The following is a 23,395-nucleotide window of genomic DNA, read 5'->3' as shown; positions in this document are numbered from 1 at the left end:
TGACCTTCTCTCACTGTCCATCCTTAACTTCCCTCGATACAGGAGGGTGTACTCCATGCGCTCCTCGTAATTTTTCGATTGATGAAACTATGGTTTCTGTTCCATTGTTTTTGTCCTCTCTGATTTTTGTGTTGTTTCTCTCCTACCTTTCCTAAAACCTTTCACAGAACCTAGAACGTTACAGCACAGTACAGGCCCTTCAGCCCACAATGTTGTGCTGGCCTTATAACTTGTTCTAAGATCAATTAACCCTTCCCTCCTGCATTGCCCACCATTTTTCTGTCATCCACATGCCTATCTAAGACTTTCTTAAATGTCCCTAAAGCATTCACCTCTACCACTACCCGTACCACTGCACAGTAGTATAGTACTTAGCACAATGCTTTGCAGTACTGGCAACATAGACATAGAACATAGAATAGTACAGCACAGCACAGGCCCTTCGGCCCACATTGTTGTGCCGACCCAGGTTCAATTCCCGCTGCTGCCTGTAAGGAGTTTATACCTTCTCCTCGAGACCGCATGGGTTTTCCACCGAGCACTCCAGTTTCTAACCACGGTGCAAGGACGTACTGGCTGACAGGTTAATTGGTCATTGTAAATTGTCCCGTGACTAGGCTAGGGTTAGATTGGGAGATTGCTGGGTGGTGTGGCTCGAAGGGCCGGAAGAACACTGTAGCTCAATTTAAAAAAACATATTTTAAAAAAGTTAAGTTTGTTTACACAGGAGAAATTTAAAGTAACTCTGAGGGTGAAGTTTTTCTACAAAAGGTGCTGAATATTTGGAAGGAGTTGACAGTGCAGGAGGCAGAGACTGATACAATCACGAGGTTTAAAAGGAAGGTCGTAGAAGGATATGAATAACGTGGGCAAATAGTGCAGGTGGGCATCGCTATCAGCATTGACATGGTGGAGTTCATTCTAACTGGCTGCATCAGCATCCGCTGTGGGGGCAGGGGGCTACTGTGCAGGATCAAAGTAAACCGCAGAAAGTTGTAAACTTAGTCGGCTCCATCATGGGCACTAGCCTCTGGTATCCAGGACATCTTCATGGAGTGATGCCTCGAGGAGGCAGAGTCCATCATTAAGGACCCCCCTCACCCAGGAGATGCCCTCTTCTCACTGTTACCGTCAGGAAGGAGGTCCAGAAGCCTGAAGGCACACACACTCAGCGATTCAGGAACAGCTTCTTCCCCTCTGCCGTCTGATTTCTGAATGGACATTGAATACACAAACACTACCTCACTATGTTATTTCTATTTTTACACTACTATTTAACTACTTATATACTTAAAGTAATTCACAGTTTTATTTCCCTTTTATCATGTATTGCATTGTACTGCTGCCGCAAAGTTAATGAATTTACAGGCTGGTGATATTAAACCTGATTCTGATACTGATAGGACCTATTTCTGTGCTGAATGTTTCTATGATTCCACATCATCCATAAATGCTTTCTCTTACATGCATTGCCCCTCGTTTACCTCTCAGGCAATTTGCTATGTCTTCCTTTCCATCTGAATCTCTACTACCAGCCTAATATTTATCACAATCTGCCTCACTGCTAGTCATCCAAGGTATCTATCTTTTCCTTCTCACTGGCCAGTACCAGATTACCTTTCTCTGTGATCTTCATTTATCTATTTGCCAGACTTTGTTTTCAAGCTAAGAAGGCGAGCTCTTTCTCTTCTATTGGTATTTTGGCTACGGTGTGATTTTGATGCCATGTGGTAGGCCTCTGTGCTTAATCTTAGTCTCAGGCTTGCATCCATCCAGCGTCTACAAAGTAGTAATGCCCAGAGCCCTACTCTTTGGCGGATTATAGTAAGAGTCTGATTCATAAAGATCTGCATAATGCAAGGTTTTTATTAACATTATTGACCCACTAAGTTGCATTCTGAAGAGCTTTCACTATAAGCTTAACAAAGTCACATTTTCATTGTCTTCAAGCCACAAGAATGCTTGAGCCATGGCCCTTCGAGCCAGTTCTGCCAAATTCGATCCCCTGCCTGAATTCTTCACTTCCATCCCCGGCCTGAATTCTTCACTTCCATCCCATTCCCATAACACTTGAATTTCTTTCAGTGCCCAAAGCTCTGTCAGTATTGACCTTGAAAATGCTGAATGTGCATCCATGGCCACCGTGGATTATCGAACGTTATGAAGAGTCACAGTCTTCTGAGTAAAGAACCTTCTTCTCTCAGTCTTAAATTTTGGACCCCTGGTCCTGCAGCAGTGTCTCTTATCTCCAGCCCCTCAGGCCAGAAGAAATGGCCTTTGTAGTATCTATCCTATTGGTCCCTATCAGATTCCTGAATCTTTCAATATAAGAAAACCTCTCATTCTTCACTCAACTATTCAGAGGACAATTCTTTCATCCTCGGAATCAATCAGTTCGGATAAACTGCACTAACTTTGGATACAGCCAAGTCCATCAGAAGCAAAGCCCTCTCCACCACCGAGTACGTTTACAGGGAGCGCTGCCACAAGAAAGCAGCATCCATCATCAAACACCCCCACCATCCAGGCTTCTCACTGTCAGGCAGGAGGTACAGGAGCCTTAGGTCCCACACCACCGGGTTCGGGAACAGTTATCACCCTTCAACCATCAGGCTCCTGAACCAACGTGGGTAACTTCACTCACCCCAACTCCGACCTGATTCTGTGACCTATAGTCTCACTTTCTTGGTCTTGTTACAACTCTTGTTCTCTTCATTTCTTTTTATTTGTTCAGTTTTGCACATTGGTTGTTTGTCAGTCTGTCTGTTGACGTAGTTTTTTGTGAAATTCTATTGTATTTCTTTTTTCCCCTGTAAATGCCTGCAGGAAAAGAAACCCCAAGTTAAATATATGGTAACATAGACGTACGTTCCTGGTAATAGATTTGCTTTGAACTTTGAACACTGAACACTTCACAAATTAGAATAAACTTCAGTACAGAGGTGATGATTGAACTGTTTTAACATGCTCTTTAGATCTCTGTCTCTGGATGTTAAGCTCCCTATCATTGTCCCAGTGTTTCCACAGAAGCTTAAGGATTGCAGTCTTGTCATGCATTGAGTTCCTCACCATTGCTCCAGAATCTTCCTAAATTCCCAGATACTTCCACAGAGAATCCAAGAACCTTGATCCCGTCCTTGCTTGTTATTGCATGGGCATGAGCAGCACCACGTCCATTTTCCAACCCACGTGCAAAGCTGGCAATGCTTGAACAAGGCTAATTTCAGTTATAGCATCATCTACCCACACACCAGTACACTCCAAAAGTAGTGGGGGCCACATTGTCATTAAGTGGGCATAAATCCAAAAACCACAAAGTTATGATGTTAATTGAATATAAGGTGATCATCTGACTGTCGATTAAAAAAAAATAAAAATGGAAGCATCTTGAAAGTGCTACATTATTAAACGTTCCCTTTAACACTGCTTTTTATTGTGTTTTTATTTCAGAGTGCTTTTCTACAGCACTATTATGTTAACAACTTTTGTGTCTGGGAATGGGTGCACCAAAATCTAATACATTTTAATGGCTGTACTGGACTAAGCCCCCCTGCTATAACTATTCATCTAAGAGTTAATTTATTTGAAGTTTTAATCTAATTATTAACTATTTTTCAGACTTAAGAGGCATTATGGACAACAGGATGACTATGTTGGCGCTCACGAGGATGAGCGGAAGACAATAGCGCAGGCTCAAAAATTTGCCGGGGTTTAGTAATCATTAATATGGAGCTTACATTTTGTGGAGAAAAGGCTAAAAAGGCTATTTTACTCTGATTGGCAACTGATTGCCGTGCTAAATGCTAATAAGGTAGACAGATGGATGTGAAGGAGATTAGAGACTGGCTTTCTGCTTCTCCCCTTCCAAACCCCCAACTGCTTCCTCTTCCATTTATTGCTCATTTCGTGCAGCTATTAAGTAGGCCAATGACATCTCCTTTTTTTTGCCTGTTTTGGGCAATGATTAATTCATGGGGTTATTCCCCTTGATGGACTTCTACAGACATTCACCTTTGTAGGGCAAGATAATGTAGAGCATGTGTGCATGCCGACTGTGCACTGTGTGCTCCCCCCCATTTATCAGCCTGAAAAAGCCTATTCTACTCGCTCATTTGTCCAGCCTGCATGAGGTACTGGTGGGACAGAAGGTGCTGTAGCACACACAATGCCGAAGTGTGAAATTTAATTAGTAAAGGGCCTGGCCATGATTTCACGGCCAAAAAAGAAAGGAGGTTTTTTTTTTGTCTCAATACAGCTTCCTCAGCCAAGGCTCACTGAGTTCTTAGTGACTAGGGTATAGTCATAGTTCATATTTGTCAGCCCTATTTAATGCACCATCCATGAAGTTATAGAACCCAGGCCTTAAAATGCTTTCTTTTTCTTCCCTGTTGTGTTGCAGGTGTTCCTGTCAAGGTCACCAACCTGAGTGATAAGACCACTTACAGCTCTGCCCTTGAACTCTTCATGTACCTCAATGCAATTGGGTAAGAGAATTACAGACATTTTCAACATAGAGCTACAGAGTAATTTATTTCCCTTTTTACTTATTACAGTACATAGGGTAGCAAACCAGTCTTTCGTGCCAGCAGAACTACTGAAAAGCTTGAAATGCTTAATGAATTTATTTGTTTAGCAACGCAACGCAGAGAAGGCCCTCTGACCCCCGACAACCCCAATTTAACCCCAGCCTAATTATGGGACAATTTGCAATGACCAGTTAACCGGCCCAGTGTGCCTTTGGACTGTGGCAGGAAGCCGGAGCACCCGGGGAAAACGCACGCATTCCACGGGCACGATGTACGGACACTCCTTACAGGGCACGCCAGGACTGAGCTCTGGCGCCCCAGTCAGTAAGAGCATTGCGCTAGTTAAGTTACAGGTATTAATCTTGGAAATACAGTTATAAATATTTTGTTGCAATTAAATCCTTTTTGCCTGTTAAGATCAAACTGGATGTATCACAAACTGATGCGGTAAGTGTGACGTTCCGATTCTTGTGACTCAGGCACAGAAAGGTTGGAGTTTGCCAGCTCCTTCGCAGAGAAAGGGAAGAAATACGGGAGTGGGGAGTTGAGTTGGTGAACAGAGCATGCAGGCCTATTCAGAGGGAGGGGTAACTTGGACAAAGTAAAGAGGGCAAATTAAGGCGGGGGGGTGGTTTGCAGCAATAACAATATGCTTAATGATGACATTTAGCACAGAAGACTGCGTCAGTGCTGTAGGAGGGATTCGGTGTGTGTGTGTGTCTGTCTGTCTCAGGGGATTGTGTACAGATCTTACATAGTTTTAAAATCCTATATGGGAAGCTTTCAATATTTAGTATGATTATTAGTTATGGATTGTAGCAGTTGTTTTATCTGCGCAGCTACGTAAGCACTGACACTGATTCTGGTTTAATTGATTTTTATTGGCCCTATGAGAACAGCACGAACACAAAATACTCTGCAGACGCTGGGGTCAAAGCAACACTCACAGCACGCTGGAGGAACTCAGCAGGTCGGGCAGCATCCGTGGAAACGATCAGTCAACGTTTCGGGCCGGAACCTGACGAAGGGTTCCAGCCTGAAGCGTTGACTGATCGTTTCCACAGATGCTGCCCGACCTGCTGAGTTCCTCCGGGGTGTTGTGATAACAGCACCAAGATTTGCATTGGCCCAACGGCAGGAGTGCAGGTGAAAAAGACGTTCCAGCACCCACTGGAATTTGCACCAACTCCACCGTGTCCAGCAGGCTCCTGCCATAATGATGACGGCAAGGCAGCTAGATCCCTGCCTTTTACCGCCGTTTCTTTGTACGGGGCAGAAGGACTACCAGTCCATTACAAAGAACAGTTGGAAGGTGGGATCCTGGCATGGCAGTTCCCCCACCCTGATATAGATCCCAAAGGCCATGCCCTGAGGTGGGCGGCTGGCCTGAAGTCTGAAGCATTGTTGTGTTTTTATTTTATTTATCCACTTGCTCATCTTGCGGAAGATGCTGGAAATTGCAAGTTCCAGCAAGAGCTGGATTCCCGCAAGAAAATGTAGCTCAGGGATAATATATAGTAACATATACATACTGTGATAATGAATCTACTTTGAACTTACAGGTTGCGAGCAAATGTCATTCAGTTAGTTCATTACAGGCAGTAACATTATCCAGACACTACTGTTACTCCGCTGCAATATGTGTCAAAGTAACTGTCATTGCTGACACTAAAATATGATAAAATAACTAAACTATCTGGGCCGAGAACGCATGCACTCTTACCACTCAAACATTCCTTTTATTTATTTGTGTACAAGGAGAACAGCACGGTTCCCTGTCACCCACACTATTCCCAAGTCTGAACGGATAACTGCTAGTTTTATACAGAACTGGCTCATCAGTTACTAATATTGATCATTGTAAATTGTATATGTTTCAATTCCTTACTCGCCAGATCAATTTCCATTCACAGTAGAGGTGCTAAAGTCAATCGAAACTTCGAGCAGACAGCCGATGATACTTTAACGTTTGTAAAGACTGTGGAGCCTTAAGACTGATTTGTACTTGTGTGTACTATCTTACGCTGCAGCCTATGCAAGTGGTCCACGCCGTTGTGAGCATTTATACTTGTGCATTGGTGTGTCTGCATCGCTCTGCAATTCACCGCCAAAACGCTGGTTGGTGGTGGGGTTTCTATGCCACTGTGTTGAAACTCAACACAAAGAAACTCAAACTTCAAACAATGGCGACTGAAACTGAAGGAGGGTGAATTTTCTGTGTTTGTTCGGCCACTGAGAGACATGGATGAGGAAATGCATTTCAAATATTTTCAGATGTCGGCAGGTAGATTTGACGATTTGGTTCATCATCTTCAAGAATTTATTTCGCATCAGTGTACACACAGTATACTCAGAGACTGGCAATCACCGTCCGACTTTTAGCTTCAGGTAGAAGTCAACAGGCTGTAGCAGCTAGCTACAAACTGGCATCAAGCACAGGGTCCTCCATAATTTCGGAGGTCTGTAAAGCTTTATGGAAAGCATTGCAGCCAGAGTTCCTTCCCTGCCCTTCAGTCACCCAATGGGAAGCTATTGCAGCGTAGGAGGAAATATGATGCTACCAAGCGGACCAATCACAGTTGTTGCGGTCTGCGTTGCCGCGACGCGTAGTTACATTTTTGGGGAGGTGTGCGTCAGGCTACGGCGTAGGGTACGGCATAGGGTACGGCATTGATTTGACACACAAGTATAAATTGGCCTTTAGCTGTTGGGTGTTTCACATCCTTCTGTTTTCCCATCTGCCTCGGGCTGTCTCACTACTTGACCACAACTGCCCCAGCCTGTCTTTACCTTACTGCAAATTCCATACACGGACTGGGAACTGGCGGGCTGCCCCAGCACATCCTCAGGTGAGCTGGCTGTGATGCAAATGATGCAGTTCACTCTGTGTATCCAGGTGATAAATAAATCTGAAATTTGATTCTAAAAGGTGCATCTTTCAAGGAGGGTGTAAGGTACAAAGAAGGTGTATAGTAGAAATTCACTGAACAGATACTAGAATTTAAAGGATTAAACCATGGGGATTGTGAATACATTCCCTTGCATTTGGAATTTCTGAGAACGTCCAAAATTAGATCTGCTCGTGGCTAAAAGATTTGATAAAATAGGTAAAAAGAAGCAACTTTGGGGGGGGGGGGTTGGTTTGAGTGGGGTGGAATCCACAAGGAGAGAACATAATCTTAAAATTAAATTTAGACTAACTAGAAGTGAAATCGTTAACTGTCTTGAAAACAAGGTAGTGGTAATCTCTCCTCAGAAGAGCAGTGGGTGTTGTGTTAATTGAAGAGACATTGACAGAGTTTTGTTGGGTCAGGGTATTGATTAGAGTTGAGGTACATAATGGCCGTTATGTAATTGAATGCTGGAGCATGCCCAAGGGGCTGGGGGAAGCAACAGTGAGCCATAGAGAGTGCAATTAACTTATATTGCCTTCTCGGGAAAGGGTGAAATGTCAGGCGGAATCACAGCCCTTAATTAGCGTCCGAAAGAAAGACCAAGAGTGTGGCCAGTAAAGTTATAGAGGTTCCAGACTATAAAATAGTTGCCAACACTCACTAGTGAGGCTTGTACATCTGGGCAAAATGTCAATTAAAAGACAGGAGTCAGAAGTAAAATATCACCCCCTCCCATAGATAACATCATGGGAAGAGAGGAATGCTAAGAAAAATGATTATCTAACTTTCTTTATCATCATTACACGACTGAAAATTGACTGTAGCCAGAGTGAAACAAGATCGCAGCCATTTAAAGCAAAGAATTACAAAGACATTGGGGCTTCACCTGCCAGGTCTTCTCTGACTATCAACCGCCCACCTGTAAGTCTGCACTCATCCCATTTTATTCTCCACACATCCTCATGGTTTCCGACACTCACCTGTAAGCTAGGGGCAGTTTAATTATCCTACCAGCCCGCTCATGTCTGGGGTGCAGAGGTAAACTGGAGAGTCTGGGGGAAGGCCCTGTGGTCACAGGGAGAAGGTGCAAAACTTTGCACCAGCAGCACCCGAGGTCAGGACTGAACCCAGGTCTCAGGTGTTGGGAGGCAGCCTCGGCCCTTTTCCAAACAGCCACTGGCCAACCTGCCTCCGAGCGGTTGAGTTCAAGGTCTAGTCTACGGTAGCAGGTCCACGATCCCTCTTGTTGTGCTCTGGAATTTCTTCACTGTTACCCTTTTCTTTATTTTGTAATATTGTGCATGTTAATACAGTGTGGTAATATCACAACTGCGATGGACCAGTGAACATTTTATCACAAAAACTGATTTGGGCAATTTATACGCCTTCAATACAATTGAATAATTGTTTAAAAAGTCAAAAATGAAGTGAATCCAGAATGGTATCAGTGGGATGATTATAAATAGATGAATGTTTAAGTATCACAAGCGTAGACCAACAGGAGATCACTTCTGTTTGATGTGTTGAGCTTCATGCCTTGTCTATTTCATGCAAAATCACAAATGAAAAGTAATTTAAAATTAGTGTTTATATTTTTCACTAATAGTGATTTGAAATTCAGACGGTGTCCATTTGAAAGCGATGTGATTTAATGTAGGCTCGGTCTTTTGAGGGATAAAAGGCCTGGGAAAGGGTTTATACTGTGTTAAATAAAACAAGCATCAACTCTGAGTTTTGTTTAGGTAGAAGTTTATTGTTTTGTTTTGTTCATGAAAGAATGCGTGACATAGCAATTATGTGTTGTATTGGGACAAAATACTACAATGATATAAAACTGTGCTTTATCCCCTTTTAAACTGTTATTTAAAAGATCGGCAAAATGACTTCACACGCACAATGAGAGTTGCATGAATACAGCTGTGATGTTAAAGAGGTTTATTTTTTTTAAAAAATCTTGTCTCCTGGTTACTGTCACTTTTAATTGTCAACTTCCTCGGTTACCATTCTTCGTAATAAGCCACTTTAAGTGCTGTGTGTTTGCAAGATGAAAGCGGGATTTGCATTGCAATGAGTTTTTATGTGATGCTGAATAGACATGTATAAATGAGATAGGATTTACTGTATTTTTTTCCCCCTCGAGCCTACTGTGATGTCCTGAGTGCCTGCCTATAGCTGGCTGGACTGTGAGAATTCTGCATGGATTTTTGTCTATGTGTGTACCCTGAATGTGGCAGTCCTGGAGGTCTTCTTCCGGATTTAATCAGCTGCTTCACATACAGCACAGCTCCAGCAGCATGCTGTCGACATGGAGAATTGCCTCTTTGTGTACCACTCGACGTCTCCCTTCAAAGGGTGTGAAAAGATCAGTCTCATTTAATTCTAATCTGACTTCACTCCTATTCAGGACCCGACAAAGTGCCAGGCTCTGTGCCTTGGAACTGTGCAGCCGAACTAAAAAATTTTGACATCCTTTAATGAGGCAGAATGTTCATTGTGCGAGTTTATCTCACTGCCTCTCAGTTGACTGGCCCTTTTTAACCTCAACCATATTAATGTCTACATCACTTGAGCCTATTAGTTAATGCCCTGTTGTACCTTTATGGGGGTGTTTCACCCGATTGAAAAGGAAACTCAACTCTGCCATTCATCTTTCTTTTTCCAGGAGTAAGCATGGGGTTGGACGGATAGACATCGTAGAGAATCGCTTCATTGGCATGAAATCACGCGGTAAGGCACTTCTGATGCATTTGATTTATGTTTTTTTTCCAATCTGTTTTGATGCTGTATTCTCCCTATGAGTCAAGTATATATGTCAGCATCTGCCTGCCTCATTCAGAGATCAGTGAATTTATCTTCAAATGGTTCCACGCCTTGTACTTTCTGGGAATCATGTCTGGGAAATCCGATGGAAATGTCATAGAATAAGGAGATCTGGGTTTCAGGGTGCCTTGTGTATTTGCAGGATCACCCTTTCAGGATGCTCACTTGTTCTGTGTACTTTTGGGAACTTGGATCACTTTTATTAACACATATCATTGTTATTTCAGCGTGGTTGAATATAGGAAAAGTATTGGATGATATACTGTATAGGTGAAACCTGATCGACCGTTTATGAGTGGTACTTGACTTCTGTTGGGGAATGTGGTTGTACTGTGGGACTGCTAATTCAGAGGCCTGGACCAGTGCTGGCTTAGAATCTCATCAATGGAGTGGGAGAACTTGCATTTGGTTGATTAAATAGCCAGTAACTAAAAGGTTGCTGGCCACATCCGTGCCAGACTTTGGAGCAGATGGTCCCGGGTTCGAATCCGGCCGGCTCCTTGCACGCTTTCCGTTCACGCTGGTTCGAGGGTCGAGCTGGCAACTCGGCCTCGTAAAACGGACAAATGCTGAAGAAACGGCGAGGTTGTCACCCAATGTGCCAAACAAGGTGTGCGGAGGAACTTTACCTTTTACCTTTTAACTGAAAGGAACAACTATCCTCTAACCATAATGTTGAAACTATCATATCGATATAATATCTGCCCAGTTAATTAATGCCTTTGGGAAAGAAATTTGCTGATCTTAACAGGACTATAGAATGTTTACAGATGTACAGCCATCTGATTTCCCTCTGGTTGCCGAGGTAACCAGTCCGTTGTGCCAAACTACAACGCGAAACAGAATTTGGATTTCCTTCGTTTTCTCTCCAGTTCTTAGATCTTGACTAAATCTCGTTGGGATAGACAATGTGAGCGATTTAAATACAGACCAGCTCATTACCTTGTCTTGGACTTACCCCACTCTCAGAAGGACTCCAGAGTTCATCTGGGAGTGGATTAAAGGATACTTCAAAAACAACAGTACAAAACCTGTTGCCAGATAATGTTTGGCCTGAAATATATTAGGAGGAGCTGGAATCAGTGAGAAATAGTACTAAATCACGATGAGGAATTTGTTCACTTCAGAAATTTTACGTGTTACCCTGTGGAATAGCCTCACAAGGAAATCACGACTCTATTGGCAAATTGGTTTATTATTGTCACGTGTACTGGAGTACGGTGAAAAACTTTGTTTAATATACCATCCATTCTGACCATCTCATTACAACAGTGCAGTGAGATAGTGCAAGGAAAGACAATTATAGAATGCAGAAGAAAGTGTTACAGTTCCAGAGAAAGTGTAATGCAGGCTGACAGTACAACAGGGAAATGATATTGAGTAGAAAGGTGCACGAATGTCTACTGACAAAGAACACTGGGGGGAAAACTGCAGAATATAAAAGCAAGGATGTAATGTTGAGATTTTATAAAGCACCGGTGAAGCTTCACTTCGAGTATTGTGAACAGGTTTGGGCCCCTCATCTTAGAAAGGATGTACTGAAGCAGGAGAGGGTTCAAAGGAGATTCACAAAAATGATTCCAGGATTGAATGGCTTGTCATGTGAAGAGCGTTTGGTGGCTCTGGACCTGTATTCACTAGAATTCAGAAGAATGAGGGGTGACCTCATTGAAAACTATCGAATGCTGAAAGGCTTTGATAGGTTGGATATGGAGAGGATGCTGGGAGAGTCTTAAGACCAGAGGACACAGCCTCAGAATAGAGGGGTGTCCTTTTAGAGTGGAGATGAGCAGGAACTTCTTTAGCCAGAGACTGGTGAATCTGTGGAATTTGTTGCCACAGGTGTCTGTGCAGGCCAAGTCTTTATGTACGTTTAAGGCAGAGATTGGTCAGGGCATGAAGGGATACAGGGAGAGGGCAGGAGATTGGGGCTGAGAGGGAAAATGGATCAGCCTTGATGAAATGGCGGAGCAGACTGGATGGGCTGAATGGCCTAATTCTGCTCCTATAGCTTATGGTCTTATGGTCTAGTACTGGAAAAGTTCTGCAGGTCAGGCAGCAACAGACACAAATGGGTTTGGTTATGAGTAGGAGAGACATCCAATAGCCTAGAAAATCTGCTAGTCCAGGGGCACTGAGATACCAAAGGTGCCAGATTACTGCAGTAGCATGCATCCTCCAAACATTCCATATCGCATTTAGCGGACTTCACGGTAGTGTAGTGGATAGTGCAATGCTATTACAGCTCAGGGCGTTCCAGAGTTCAGAGTTCAATTCCGGCGCCATTCTGCACGTCCTCCCCAAGGAATGTGTAGACTTACTCCAGTCCTCTGGCTTCCTCCCACAGTCCGGACATTGTGAATGATCCCATGATTAGGTTAGGGTTAATGGAGTTTTGCTGGGGGTTGCTGGTGTGGTGTAGCTCAAAGGACCTTTACTATGCTGTATCATTAAATAAATACATAAGACACTTCCATTGCAGTTGCCAAGATGGAACCATCCTGTTCCCATATTGTAGGTTTGGGTCTGTAGCTTCTACAAGATTTGATAGGAGTGCCTGTGGGATTTCCCTGTTTAAGTGGGTCTTTGGAAATAACATTTGAATTAGGAGCAGAAGAACGACGTCCAGTTCCTCAAAACTGCTCCATCATTTGTCAGGATCACGGCTGATCCTCTTGTCTCAGTGGCATTTTCCTGCACCGAGCCCATTTTAAAAGCATCCATTAGTCTTGCGAGACCATGGGTCTGCGCCTGGAAAGTCTTCAGTCTCTCCAGGGCGCAGGCCTGGGCAAGGTTGTATGGAAGACCGGCAGTTGCCCATGCTGCAAGTCTCCCTCTCCACGCCACCGATGTTGTCCAAGGGAAGGGCACTAGGACCCATACAGCTTGGCACCGGTGTTGTCGAAGAGCAATGTGTGGTTAAGTGCCTTGCTCAAGGACACAACACGCTGCCTCGGCTGGGGCTCGAACTCATGACCTTCAGGTCGCTAGGCCAATGCCTCAACCACTTGGCCACGTGCCCACACCCCATATCCCAGGACCATTGACCTCTGTTTCAAACAAACTCCATGTCTATGTTTCCACTCACAACAGTTTCACTCTCAAATCCCAACCCCAGCTCAACACTTCGATCAGACCTGATACTATTGAGGTGCTTGATATGGACCAGGGGTTCCCAACCTTTTTTATGCCATGGATCAACACCATCAGACAAGGGGTCCATTGAACCCCTGATTTAGACCTTCAGAGGTTTGCTGCCCATGTCCCAACATGTACCCATCACCGGAGCATATGGAATACCTTTCTCTCCTTCTTCCAGAGGCTCGCTTTTAAAGCTTTCCTTGTCACCTTCAAATACTTCCAAAGCAAATGGTGTCGGCAAAAGATCAAAGGTGAGAGGATGTAATAAATTAAACAGTATAGACAAGACTAGAGAGAAAAAATATTAAATACGGGAAATAATCAGTTTATGGCAGAAAGGGACAGAGAATATAAATTTAAGAACAAATCTGCGCACAAGGCTAGAGCTTATAAAAATAATTAAGATACTAATTAAAGTCTCTGCATCTGAAACAAAAAGGAAATTGGTAAATTGGTTTATTATTGTCACATGTGCTGAGGTACAATTAAAAACTTTGTTGTACAGATCATTTAATCACATCAGTACATTGAGGGAGTACAAGGGAAGAACAATAACTGAATGCAGAATAAAGTGTTACAATTACAGAGAAAGTGCTAGACCATAATGAGATAGAGTGAGAGGTTAGAAATCCGTCTTATTGTAAAGGGGACCATTCAATAATCCTACAGCGGTGAGATAGAAGCTGTCCTTGAGACAGCTGGTACGTGCTTTCAGGCTTTAGTACTTTCTCCCCTATGGGAGGGAGGAGGAAGGAGACTGGGGTGGGTTGGTTATTTGATAATGCTGGCTGCTTTACCGAGATTGTGAGAAGTTTCAACAGAGTTCATGGAGGGGGGGGTTGATTTCAGTGATGTGCAGAGCTGTGGCCACAAAACTTTGCAGTTTCTAACAGTGTTGGGCAGAGCAATTGCCTTACCAAGCCATAATGCATTCAAATAGGGGAGGAATTCACAACTCGGGGTCCATGGATCTCTCAGTTAATGGCATCATAAGGTTCGGAATCTCTGTCCTATTTGAATGCATTATGGCTATATAATTTGATATAGGATGTTTTCTATGGTATATCTGTAAACATCGGAGAGGGTCAACAGAAACATGCTGAATTTCTTTAGCCTTGTGAGGAAGTAGAGGTGTTGGTGAACTTTCTTGGCAATGGTGTCAATGTGGTTGGACCAGGACAGGTGATGTTGACTCCTGGGAACTTGAGGGTCTCAACCCTCTCAACCTCAGCACCACTGTTGACAACAGGAGCGTGTACACCACCCACCTTCCTGAAGTCAATGACGAGCTATTTTGTGCTGCTGACATTGAGGGAAAGGTTGTTGGCATGACACCATGTTGCTAAGCTCTCTATCTCCTTCCTGTGCTCCGACTCATTGTTATTTGAGTTTTGGCCCACCATGGTGGTGCCATCTGCAAACTCATAGAGGGATGACCATATGTATGATCTGATGGCCATCACTGAGTTAGCTGCAGGCTGGCATAACAGGGGATCTTATGACATAAATATTATTGACATTTATCATGAACAGGAAGCTAGTGAAAGAACGGAGGAGCTGCTCTGCTCAATAATAATATCCCTAATTAATAAACTAGCAAGTTTGGGTAAAAGATTGGTTAGCCAAGATGCCTTGGCTGTTGTATCAGGGCACCTTTCAGAGAACCCGAAGGGAATCTCTTCCAACAAGAAGGAGACATTCCAAGGGGAGGGCCCACCATCTGTAATTAACTAAAAAGTCAAGAGGTCGGTGGTGATACACAGCGATTTTTTGCGGGCAGCTCACAAAACTACTAAAAGTACTTGGTCTGTGTTTCTATCACTGCAATTTGCAGTCTGTAATTGCCCTTTAAGACAGTTTGTCTTCTTTTTGACATTGGTTGGTTGTCAGTCTTTGTGTGTAACTTTTCATGGATTCTGTTGTATTTCTCTGTCCTACTGTGACTGCCTGCAAGAAAACTAATTTCAGAGCTGTATATGGTGATGTTTACATACTGCACTTCGATAATAAATTTACTTTGAACTTTTTTTTTGAATTTTGATGGTGTCAAACTTAAAGTAAAAGCATATAATTGTATAAAGACAGGTGGCAAGCCAGAATATTAGACAGGATATAAAAATCAATAAAGAGTTACTAAAAGCTTGATGACAAAGGAAAAATTAAATTAGATAAAGGTGACCGGGAATGTAAAAACAGCATGAGTTCCTATAGGCCATTAGAAAGCATTAAAAATTGAGTGCTAGTTCTATAGTAAGCAAGTCTGGGAATTAATAATGGAAAGAAAGGAGTCAGTAGATGAATGAAATGGGTATTTTTCATTGGTTTTCACTATAGAGGACATACCAGAGATAAATGCAAGTTGGAATTGGAAGGGAGAGATGGAAAATTATAATCACCAGTAAAGTAGTTCAAATGGTTCAATTTAATATCAGAGAATGTATACAGTGCACAACCTGAAATTCTTACTCTTTGCAGACATCCTCAAAACAAAAACCCCAAAGAATGGATGACAGAAACAGCAGAACCCCAAAGCCCCATCTCCCCCACATGTACAAGCAGCAGTGGAAGCATAGACCTGCTCCTTCCATTTCCTCCACTTGCCCCAGCAAAAAGCACCCCCACCCTGCAAGCAATAGCAAAAGCCCCCAAAGAGACCTTGATCTAGAGTCCATCAAAAACTACCGTCCATAACCCAGCACTGCAGTATCTCAAACAGATTCTCTGTCACTAGCGAGGAAGGGATCACTCCTGCAATAACATGAGCGGGAGACAAGCAGCTCACCGTCTGATGTTACAATCTTCCAGGTTGCTTTTCCAAGTCCCCCTGACTTGAGGAGCAACAGGTTGTCACTCACCATCAAAAGAGAGAGAGAGAGAGAGAGAGAGAGGATCGCTTGAGTATGGGTGCTGAGTGAATTGTTGTGTTATGTACTGATAATCTCTAGGTTCTGATAGAGTTTCATCTTAGGTTTTTAAAGAAATAGCCAGTGGGAGAATTTGTGCATAGGTATTAATTAATGAATTCCACGGACCCCTTGCAAAGTGGTATTGGTCCATCACATAAAGAAAGGTTGGGAACTTTTGCTTTAATGAAAAAAGAAGGCAGAAAGCAGGAAATCAGTGTCCAACTATCTTAACAAAATGCATTGTGAAATAATAGAAACTATTATCAAAGATAATAATAGCAGGGCATAGAAAAATAAAATCAAGAAAATTGGCAGAGTTGGCAAGATTTTGTTAAAAGACAATAAAATTGAAACACAAACAAGAGAAAATCTGCAGATGCTGGAAATCCAGGCAACACGCACACAAAATGCTGGAGGAACTCAGCAGGCCAGGCAGCATCTAGGAATAAAAGTACAGTCGGTATTTCAGGCCGAAACCCTTCAGCAGGACCCGATACGTCAACTGTGTTTTTTTCCCATAGATGCTGCCTGGCCTGCTGAGTTCCTCCAGCATTTTGTGTGTGTTGATAAAATTGAAACAGTTTATTTGAGTTCTTTGAGCAAGTGATGTGTGCCGTGGTGAAAGGGGAACCTCCGGACGCACTAGGATTCCAGAACACATTTGACAAGGAGCTGCAGAAAATAAAAGCTTACTAGCAACATTTTGGACAGACAATTGGCTGGACAACAGGAAGCACAGCAGGAGTAAAGGGGTCCTTGCTTGGTGTAACAAGCGTTGTGCCATTGCACAGCTTGCTGAAATTTGTACAACTGATTTAGATCAAAGGCATTAATGTGCTCATCCTTTTCTTGATCCTTGAAGGCTTCATTGGTTGAGTAACCCGGTCCTGTTACTAATTCATGTATTTACCTCTCCCATGTATTATCCTGCATCCTTTACAGAATGCGACTCTGAGGTATCTGCACTTACGCCAGTCCAGGGATTTGATCATCTCTGAATTTAGTTACTGCAGTTCGGACAGCATTGTGGTTTGCCGCCAAGGCCCTACCCTTCCTCCACCCTCTTTACCACAGCCTTCGTGACTGTGGTATTGGAACTGGCTTATTATTGTTGCATTTACTGAGATAATACGGAAAAGCTGGTCTTGCATACAGTTCACACAGATCAAATCACGACACAGTGCATTAAGGTAGAAGAAGGTAATACAATAACAATGCAGAAAGAATAAAGTGTACGAGAATGCAGTGCAGGTAAACAATAAAGTGTAAGATCATAACAAGGTAGTTTGTGAGACCATAAGTTTGCTTTCTCGCTCTAGGGAACCATTTAATAGTCTTATTATAGCAGGGTAGTAGCTATCCTTAATCCTGGTCGTTCGTGCTTTCAGGCTTTTGTATCTTCACTCACAACACGCTGGAGGAACTCAGCAGGTCGGGCAGCATCCGTGGAAACGATTGGTCGACGTTTCGGGCCGGAACCCTTCGTCAGGACTGTGGGGGAAGGGGCAGAGGTCCTATAAAGAAGGTGGGGGAGGGTGGGAAGGAGAAGGCTGGTAGGTTCCAGGTGAAAAACCAGTAAGGGGAAAGATAAAGGGGTGGGGGAGGGGAAGCAGGGAGAGGATAGGCAGGAAAGGTGAAGAAGGAATAGGGGAAAACACAATGGGTAGTAGAAGGAGGCGGAACCATGAGGGAGGTGATAGGCAGCTGAGGGAGGGGGAAGAGTGAAACTGGGATAGGGGAAGGGAGGGGGAGGGAATTACCAGAAGTTGGAGAATTCTATGTTCATACCAAGGGGCTGGAGTCTACCTAGACGGTATATGAGGTGTTGCTCCTCCAACCTGAGTTTAGCCTCATCATGGCAGTAGAGGAGGCCATGTATGGACATATCTGAATGGGAATGTAAAGCAGAGTTGAAGTGGGTGGCAACCGGAAGATCCTGTTTGTTGTGGCGGACAGAGCGGAGGTGCTCGACGAAGTGGTCCCCCAATCTGCATCGAGTTTCACTCCCCCAGCAGCCTATCACCTCACTCATGGTTCCGCCTCCTTCTACTACCCATAGCATTTTCCCCTATTCCTTCTTCACCTTTCCTGCCTACCACCTCCCTGCTTCCCTTCACTGGTTTTTCACCTGGAACCTACCAGCCTTCTCCTTCCCTCCCTCCCCCCACCTTCTTTATAGGGCCTCTGCCCCTTCCCTCTTCAGTCCTGACGAAGGGTTCCGGCCTGAAACGTTGACTGATCGTTTCCACGGATGCTGCCCGACCTGCTGAGTTTGTCCAGCTTGTAGTGAGTGTTGCTTTGACCCCAGCATCTGCAGAGTATTTTGTGTTTTGTATCTTCTGCCTGATGGAGGAGGGGAGAAGAGAGAATGTCTGGGGTGGGTGGGGTCTTTCATTTTGCTGGCTGCTTCACTGAGGCAACAAGTAGTACAGACAGAGTCTATAAAGGGGCAGATGGTTTCTGTAATGTGCTGAGCTGTGTCCACAACTATCTGCAGTTACCGTGATTGTGCTGGAGAGGATGCAAAGGAGTTCTACAGACATTGCTAGGACTGAAAAACTTCAGCCATGAGGGAAAGGCTGGATAAACTGTGGTCTTTGTTACTTGGAATAGAGGAATCTAGAGGGAGATTTAGTTGAGGAGTGTAAAATGATAAAGGATCTGGCTGTTTCTAAAGATTATTTTTATTTGTCATATGTTTGCATGTTGCCTCAACCACTTCTGCACAATCATCATTCCTTATGGTAGCCAGCTCCTCTGTAAACATTGTTCAAAGGAAACAGGGATAAAGATTAAAAGCAACACACACACGATGCTGGAGGAACTCAGCAGGTCAGGCAGCATCTGTGGAGCTGTATGTATCATCGATGTTTCGGGCCGAGGTCCTTCTTCAGGACTGAGAGGAAGGGGGAGGTGCTAGAATAAAAAGGTGGGGAGAGGGGAAGGAGGATAACTAGAAGGTGAGTAAGAAAGATAAAGGGCTGGAGAAGAAGAAATCTGATAGGAGAGGAGAGTGGACCATGGGAGAAAGGGAAGGAGGCTTTGTTTGTCACATACAGTGAAATGTGTCATTTGCATCAAAGACCAACACAGTCTGGTCACGACCCATATGCTTCCGGCACCAACACAACCTAGCAAGGGGATCAGGGAGAAGTAGGCAGAGATATAAAATAATGGTTAGAAGAAAAGGAGATGAGAAAAATGTTTTCATTTAGAGTGGGGGTTCCCAAGCTTCATGGAGGCTGACCATTAACCAAGGGGCCTGAGGACCCCCTGACGAGAGGGTGTCTGGGTCTGTAACTTGCTGTTTGAACAGGTGGTCAAGACAGAAGCCCTCATCACGTTGAAGTTGTATAGTTGGATGCATACTTAAAAAACCCATACCTGCAGAGCTACACAGTGCATGCCAAATGTTGTTACAGAGCACTTGTTTCTCAGTGGCTTATTAGGTCAAATGGCTAAGTTGCAGGCTTGCTATATTTCGGTGAGTCTTTAGGTGCCTATGCTTTTGGTTACCTGTCCTAACAAATAATGTGACTTGATTTCTTTGACAATGTCCCAGTCAAGTGCCTTGGGATATTTTACTAGAGTAAAGATGAGTTGTTATATCACAGAGAACTCAATAAAACTAATGCAGCTCTATTAGAAGCGGTGTTCAACATTGTAAGGCAATTGTCCTTTCATTTGCTTGTTACCTTTTTAAATATAATGGCAAAATTATGCTGAACTTAGTAAAGAGGAATCTCCTTGATGTCACACAACAAATGGAATGGGGAAATTCTTCTTGTTGGACCAGATAATTAAATAAGAGCAGCTGATTATACTTCTGGGCTCTGGGTATTAATTAATTTAACTAGGAATCAGTGCTAAACAGAAATCAATAACATCTGTGAAAACCATAATTAACTGCCTCTCAACGCTTCCTAAAACCTAATGGGATAATTCACATCCCTTGGTAAGTGCATTAATTGTATACCAAACAGTGCTGCATTTTGTAAATCCAATCTGTTTTTGCAGAAAGAATAAAGCCTTTGGTCTGAGACAAAAATAAAAGAAAGCGTTCGGCAAGTAATGGAACCAAGGGTAGATCTGGAAGTGGTTGTGGCAATGAGCCAGGAGAAATAAATAAAATAAAGTCAGTACAGATCTGGAAAAGAGATCAAAGTGATTATTTGTTTGTGAATGAACAGAAGGTCGATAAGGGCAGTGTAGTTGATGTTGTATACATTCAAAAGGTGTTCAATTAAATATTCTACACTAAATGTGAATCAAGAAGGACCATATAGAATGAAAGTGGCTGTGGGAACACAAATGCATTTCACCTGCTACTGGGAACTAACAAGTTTCTGAAGCAACTGTACCATTAATTACTGGAAATTCACTGAAAGATTACATGTATGTAAGTGATTATATAAAAATACAAGTAAGCTTAGGAAAGTTAAACTACAATAACACCACAACCCATTCCAATATTTGTAAGTTTCTGCACTCAGTGGCCACTTCATTAGGTAGCTCCTGTATCTAATAAAGTGGACACCCAGTGTGTATTTATGATATTCTGCTGCTGTATCCCATCCACTTTTGGTTTCAATGTATTGTGCATTCAGATATGCTCTTCTGCACTCCACTATTGTAATGCATGGTTATTTAAGTTACTGGTGCCTTCCCGTCAGCTTGAACTAGACTGGCCATTCTCCTCTGACTCTCATTAACAAGGTGTTTATACCCACAGAGCTACCACTCACTGGAGACTGTTGTGCGTGAAAATCCCAGGAGATCAACAATTTCTGAGATACTCAAACCACCCCATCTGGCACCAACAATCATTCCATGGTCAAAATCACTTAGACCACATTTCTTCCCCGTTCTGATGCTTGGTCTGAGCAACAACTGAACCTCTTGACCATGTGTGGATGGTTTTATGCATTGAGTTGCTGCCACATGATTGGCTGATTTAGATATTTGCATTAATGAGCAGGTGTAGCAAATAAAGTGGCCACTGAGTGAGTCCCACTTATCCAAATACTTAGGGCCAGAAGTGTTTCAGATTTCAGATTTTGGAATATATAATGAGATAGCTTGTGAACACCATAATTTCTGATACTGAATTTATATGCTACCGGTCACCAGTCTTTGTCTTGTTCAGCACATATGTGTATTTACCAATAAAAAACATTACAATTCATTAATGTAATGTGTGCAGACTAACAAAAGCAGCACCGCAGGCTTCTAGTCTCCCTACAATGCTGTGTTTTGATCAAATGACTGCAGTACACAGTATTTGTATTTTTCTTTTTTCTTTAGGTTTTATGTAAAAACAATCAGTATTATAGACGTTCTGAAGTTAGATTTTTCATCAGCAACGATCTAGCAAACTCAGCAACGAATTTCTCTGCTGCTTCGTGATCAGCAGGTGATTTAAAATTTAATATCGTGCCTTTTCTTAAATTACTGCAACCAGCCTGCTGAATATTCAGTTACCTTCAACTTTCAGTTCATTGTGATAGACCTTAGCTTATTTGACCTTAGCATAACATTAAGCAGCATATGTTCACTCAACGCTGACGAATCCACTCTGTCAATACACAATCGAGATCTTTGTTTCCCGCTTTTATGCAGTGCTTTTTCTATTTTTCATTAACTTCTTTTCATTACATATATGTGCTCACTTCTCAGAACTGTCTGTGATGTTCAGAAACCTACGTTTCGCCCAGGAACCTTCTCAGCGTCTTGCAGAATTTTCCATTTGTGACATCATGTTAGAGCTAAAAAAGAACTGGATTTTGGAAGTTTACGGATAAGGGGTACTTGGCCAGATAATACCAGAGATTAAAAATAGCAGGGAGAAAGTACAGAAAAATTTAGAAGCAGGCTCTGAGCAACAATGAAATAAAACATCAAATTATAAGAGACAGAGAAGATTGACGATGAGTTTGTTTTGTAATGCTCATGAATAACACGTAGTACCTAGAAATCATATGCTAAAGAAACAGATGAACTTTGCAGGGCAGTTTGAGAGGATTTGTGTGTTTAACGTATTTGCTCTTTAGGGTATATATTTCACATCTTTGACCATCCCTGTGTAGCATTGAATTTTAGGGTTTGATTCAAAAAAACTCCCAATCTCTATTGAGTTAACTTAGCCTATGGATTTTTAAACATACTCTGTAATAATCTTAAAATAGGCATTGGTCAGACCACACTTGGAGTATTATGCAGAGTTTTGGGCCCCCATATCTAAAAAATAATGTGCTGGCTTTGGAAAGGGTCCAGAGCAGGTTCACAAGAATGAAAGGGTTAATGTATGAAGAGTGTTTGATGGCTCTAGGCCCGTACTTGCTGAAGTTTAGAAGAATGGGAAGGGGATCTCATTGAAACCTACCAAATATTGACAGGCCTAGGTAGAGTGAATGAGAGAAGATGTTTCCAATAGTGGGGGAGTCTAGGACCAGTGGACACAGCTTCAGAATAGAGGGACATTCCTTTAGAATAGACAATAGACAATAGGTGCAGAAGTAGACCATTCGGCCCTTCGAGCCTGCACCGCCATTCTGAGATCATGGCTGATCATCCACTATCAATACCCAGTTCCTGCCTTGTCCCCATAACCCTTGATTCCCCTATCCATAAGATACCTATCTAGCTCCTTCCTGAAAGCATCCAGAGAATTGGCCTCCACTGCCTTCTGAGGCAGTGCGTTCCACACCTCCACAACTCTCTGGGAGAAGAAGTTCCTCCTCAACTCTGTCCTAAATGACCTACCCCTTATTCTTAAACCATGCCCTCTGGTACTGGACTCTCCCAGCATCTGGAACATATTTCCTGCCTCTATCTTGTCCAATCCCTTAATAATCTTATATGTCTCAATCAGATCCCCCCTCAATCTCCTTAATTCCAGCGTGTACAAGCCCAGTCTCTCTAACCTGTGTGCGTAAGACAGTCCGGGCATCCCAGGAATTAACCTAGTGAACCTATGCTGCAAACAACAGGAATTCTGCAGATGCTGGAAATTCAAGCAACACACATCAAAGTTGCTGGTGAACGCAGCAGGCCAAGCAGCATCTATAGAAAGAGGCGCAGTCGACGTTTCAGGCCGAGACCCTACGCT

The 23,395-nt window shown here is 43.1% G+C and overlaps 1 protein-coding gene across 1 annotated transcript in view; it reads left to right on the top strand.

Moving 5' to 3' along the window:
* The window catches only part of ass1 (argininosuccinate synthase 1), a 185,751-nt gene that overhangs the window by 99,574 nt on the left and 62,782 nt on the right, over window positions 1-23,395 (top strand). Inside the window, exons 10-11 of the mRNA XM_063073558.1 lie at window positions 4,400-4,484; window positions 10,083-10,147. Of these exons, the coding sequence (XP_062929628.1) occupies window positions 4,400-4,484; window positions 10,083-10,147 (150 nt within the window). The remainder of the gene's footprint in view (window positions 1-4,399; window positions 4,485-10,082; window positions 10,148-23,395) is intronic.

Source organism: Mobula hypostoma, chromosome 21 (assembly GCF_963921235.1).
Source record: "Mobula hypostoma chromosome 21, sMobHyp1.1, whole genome shotgun sequence".
NCBI lineage: Eukaryota > Metazoa > Chordata > Chondrichthyes > Myliobatiformes > Myliobatidae > Mobula > Mobula hypostoma.
The sequence above is the reverse complement of the archived record's forward strand: the minus strand, read 5'-3'. Positions and strand labels throughout refer to the sequence as shown.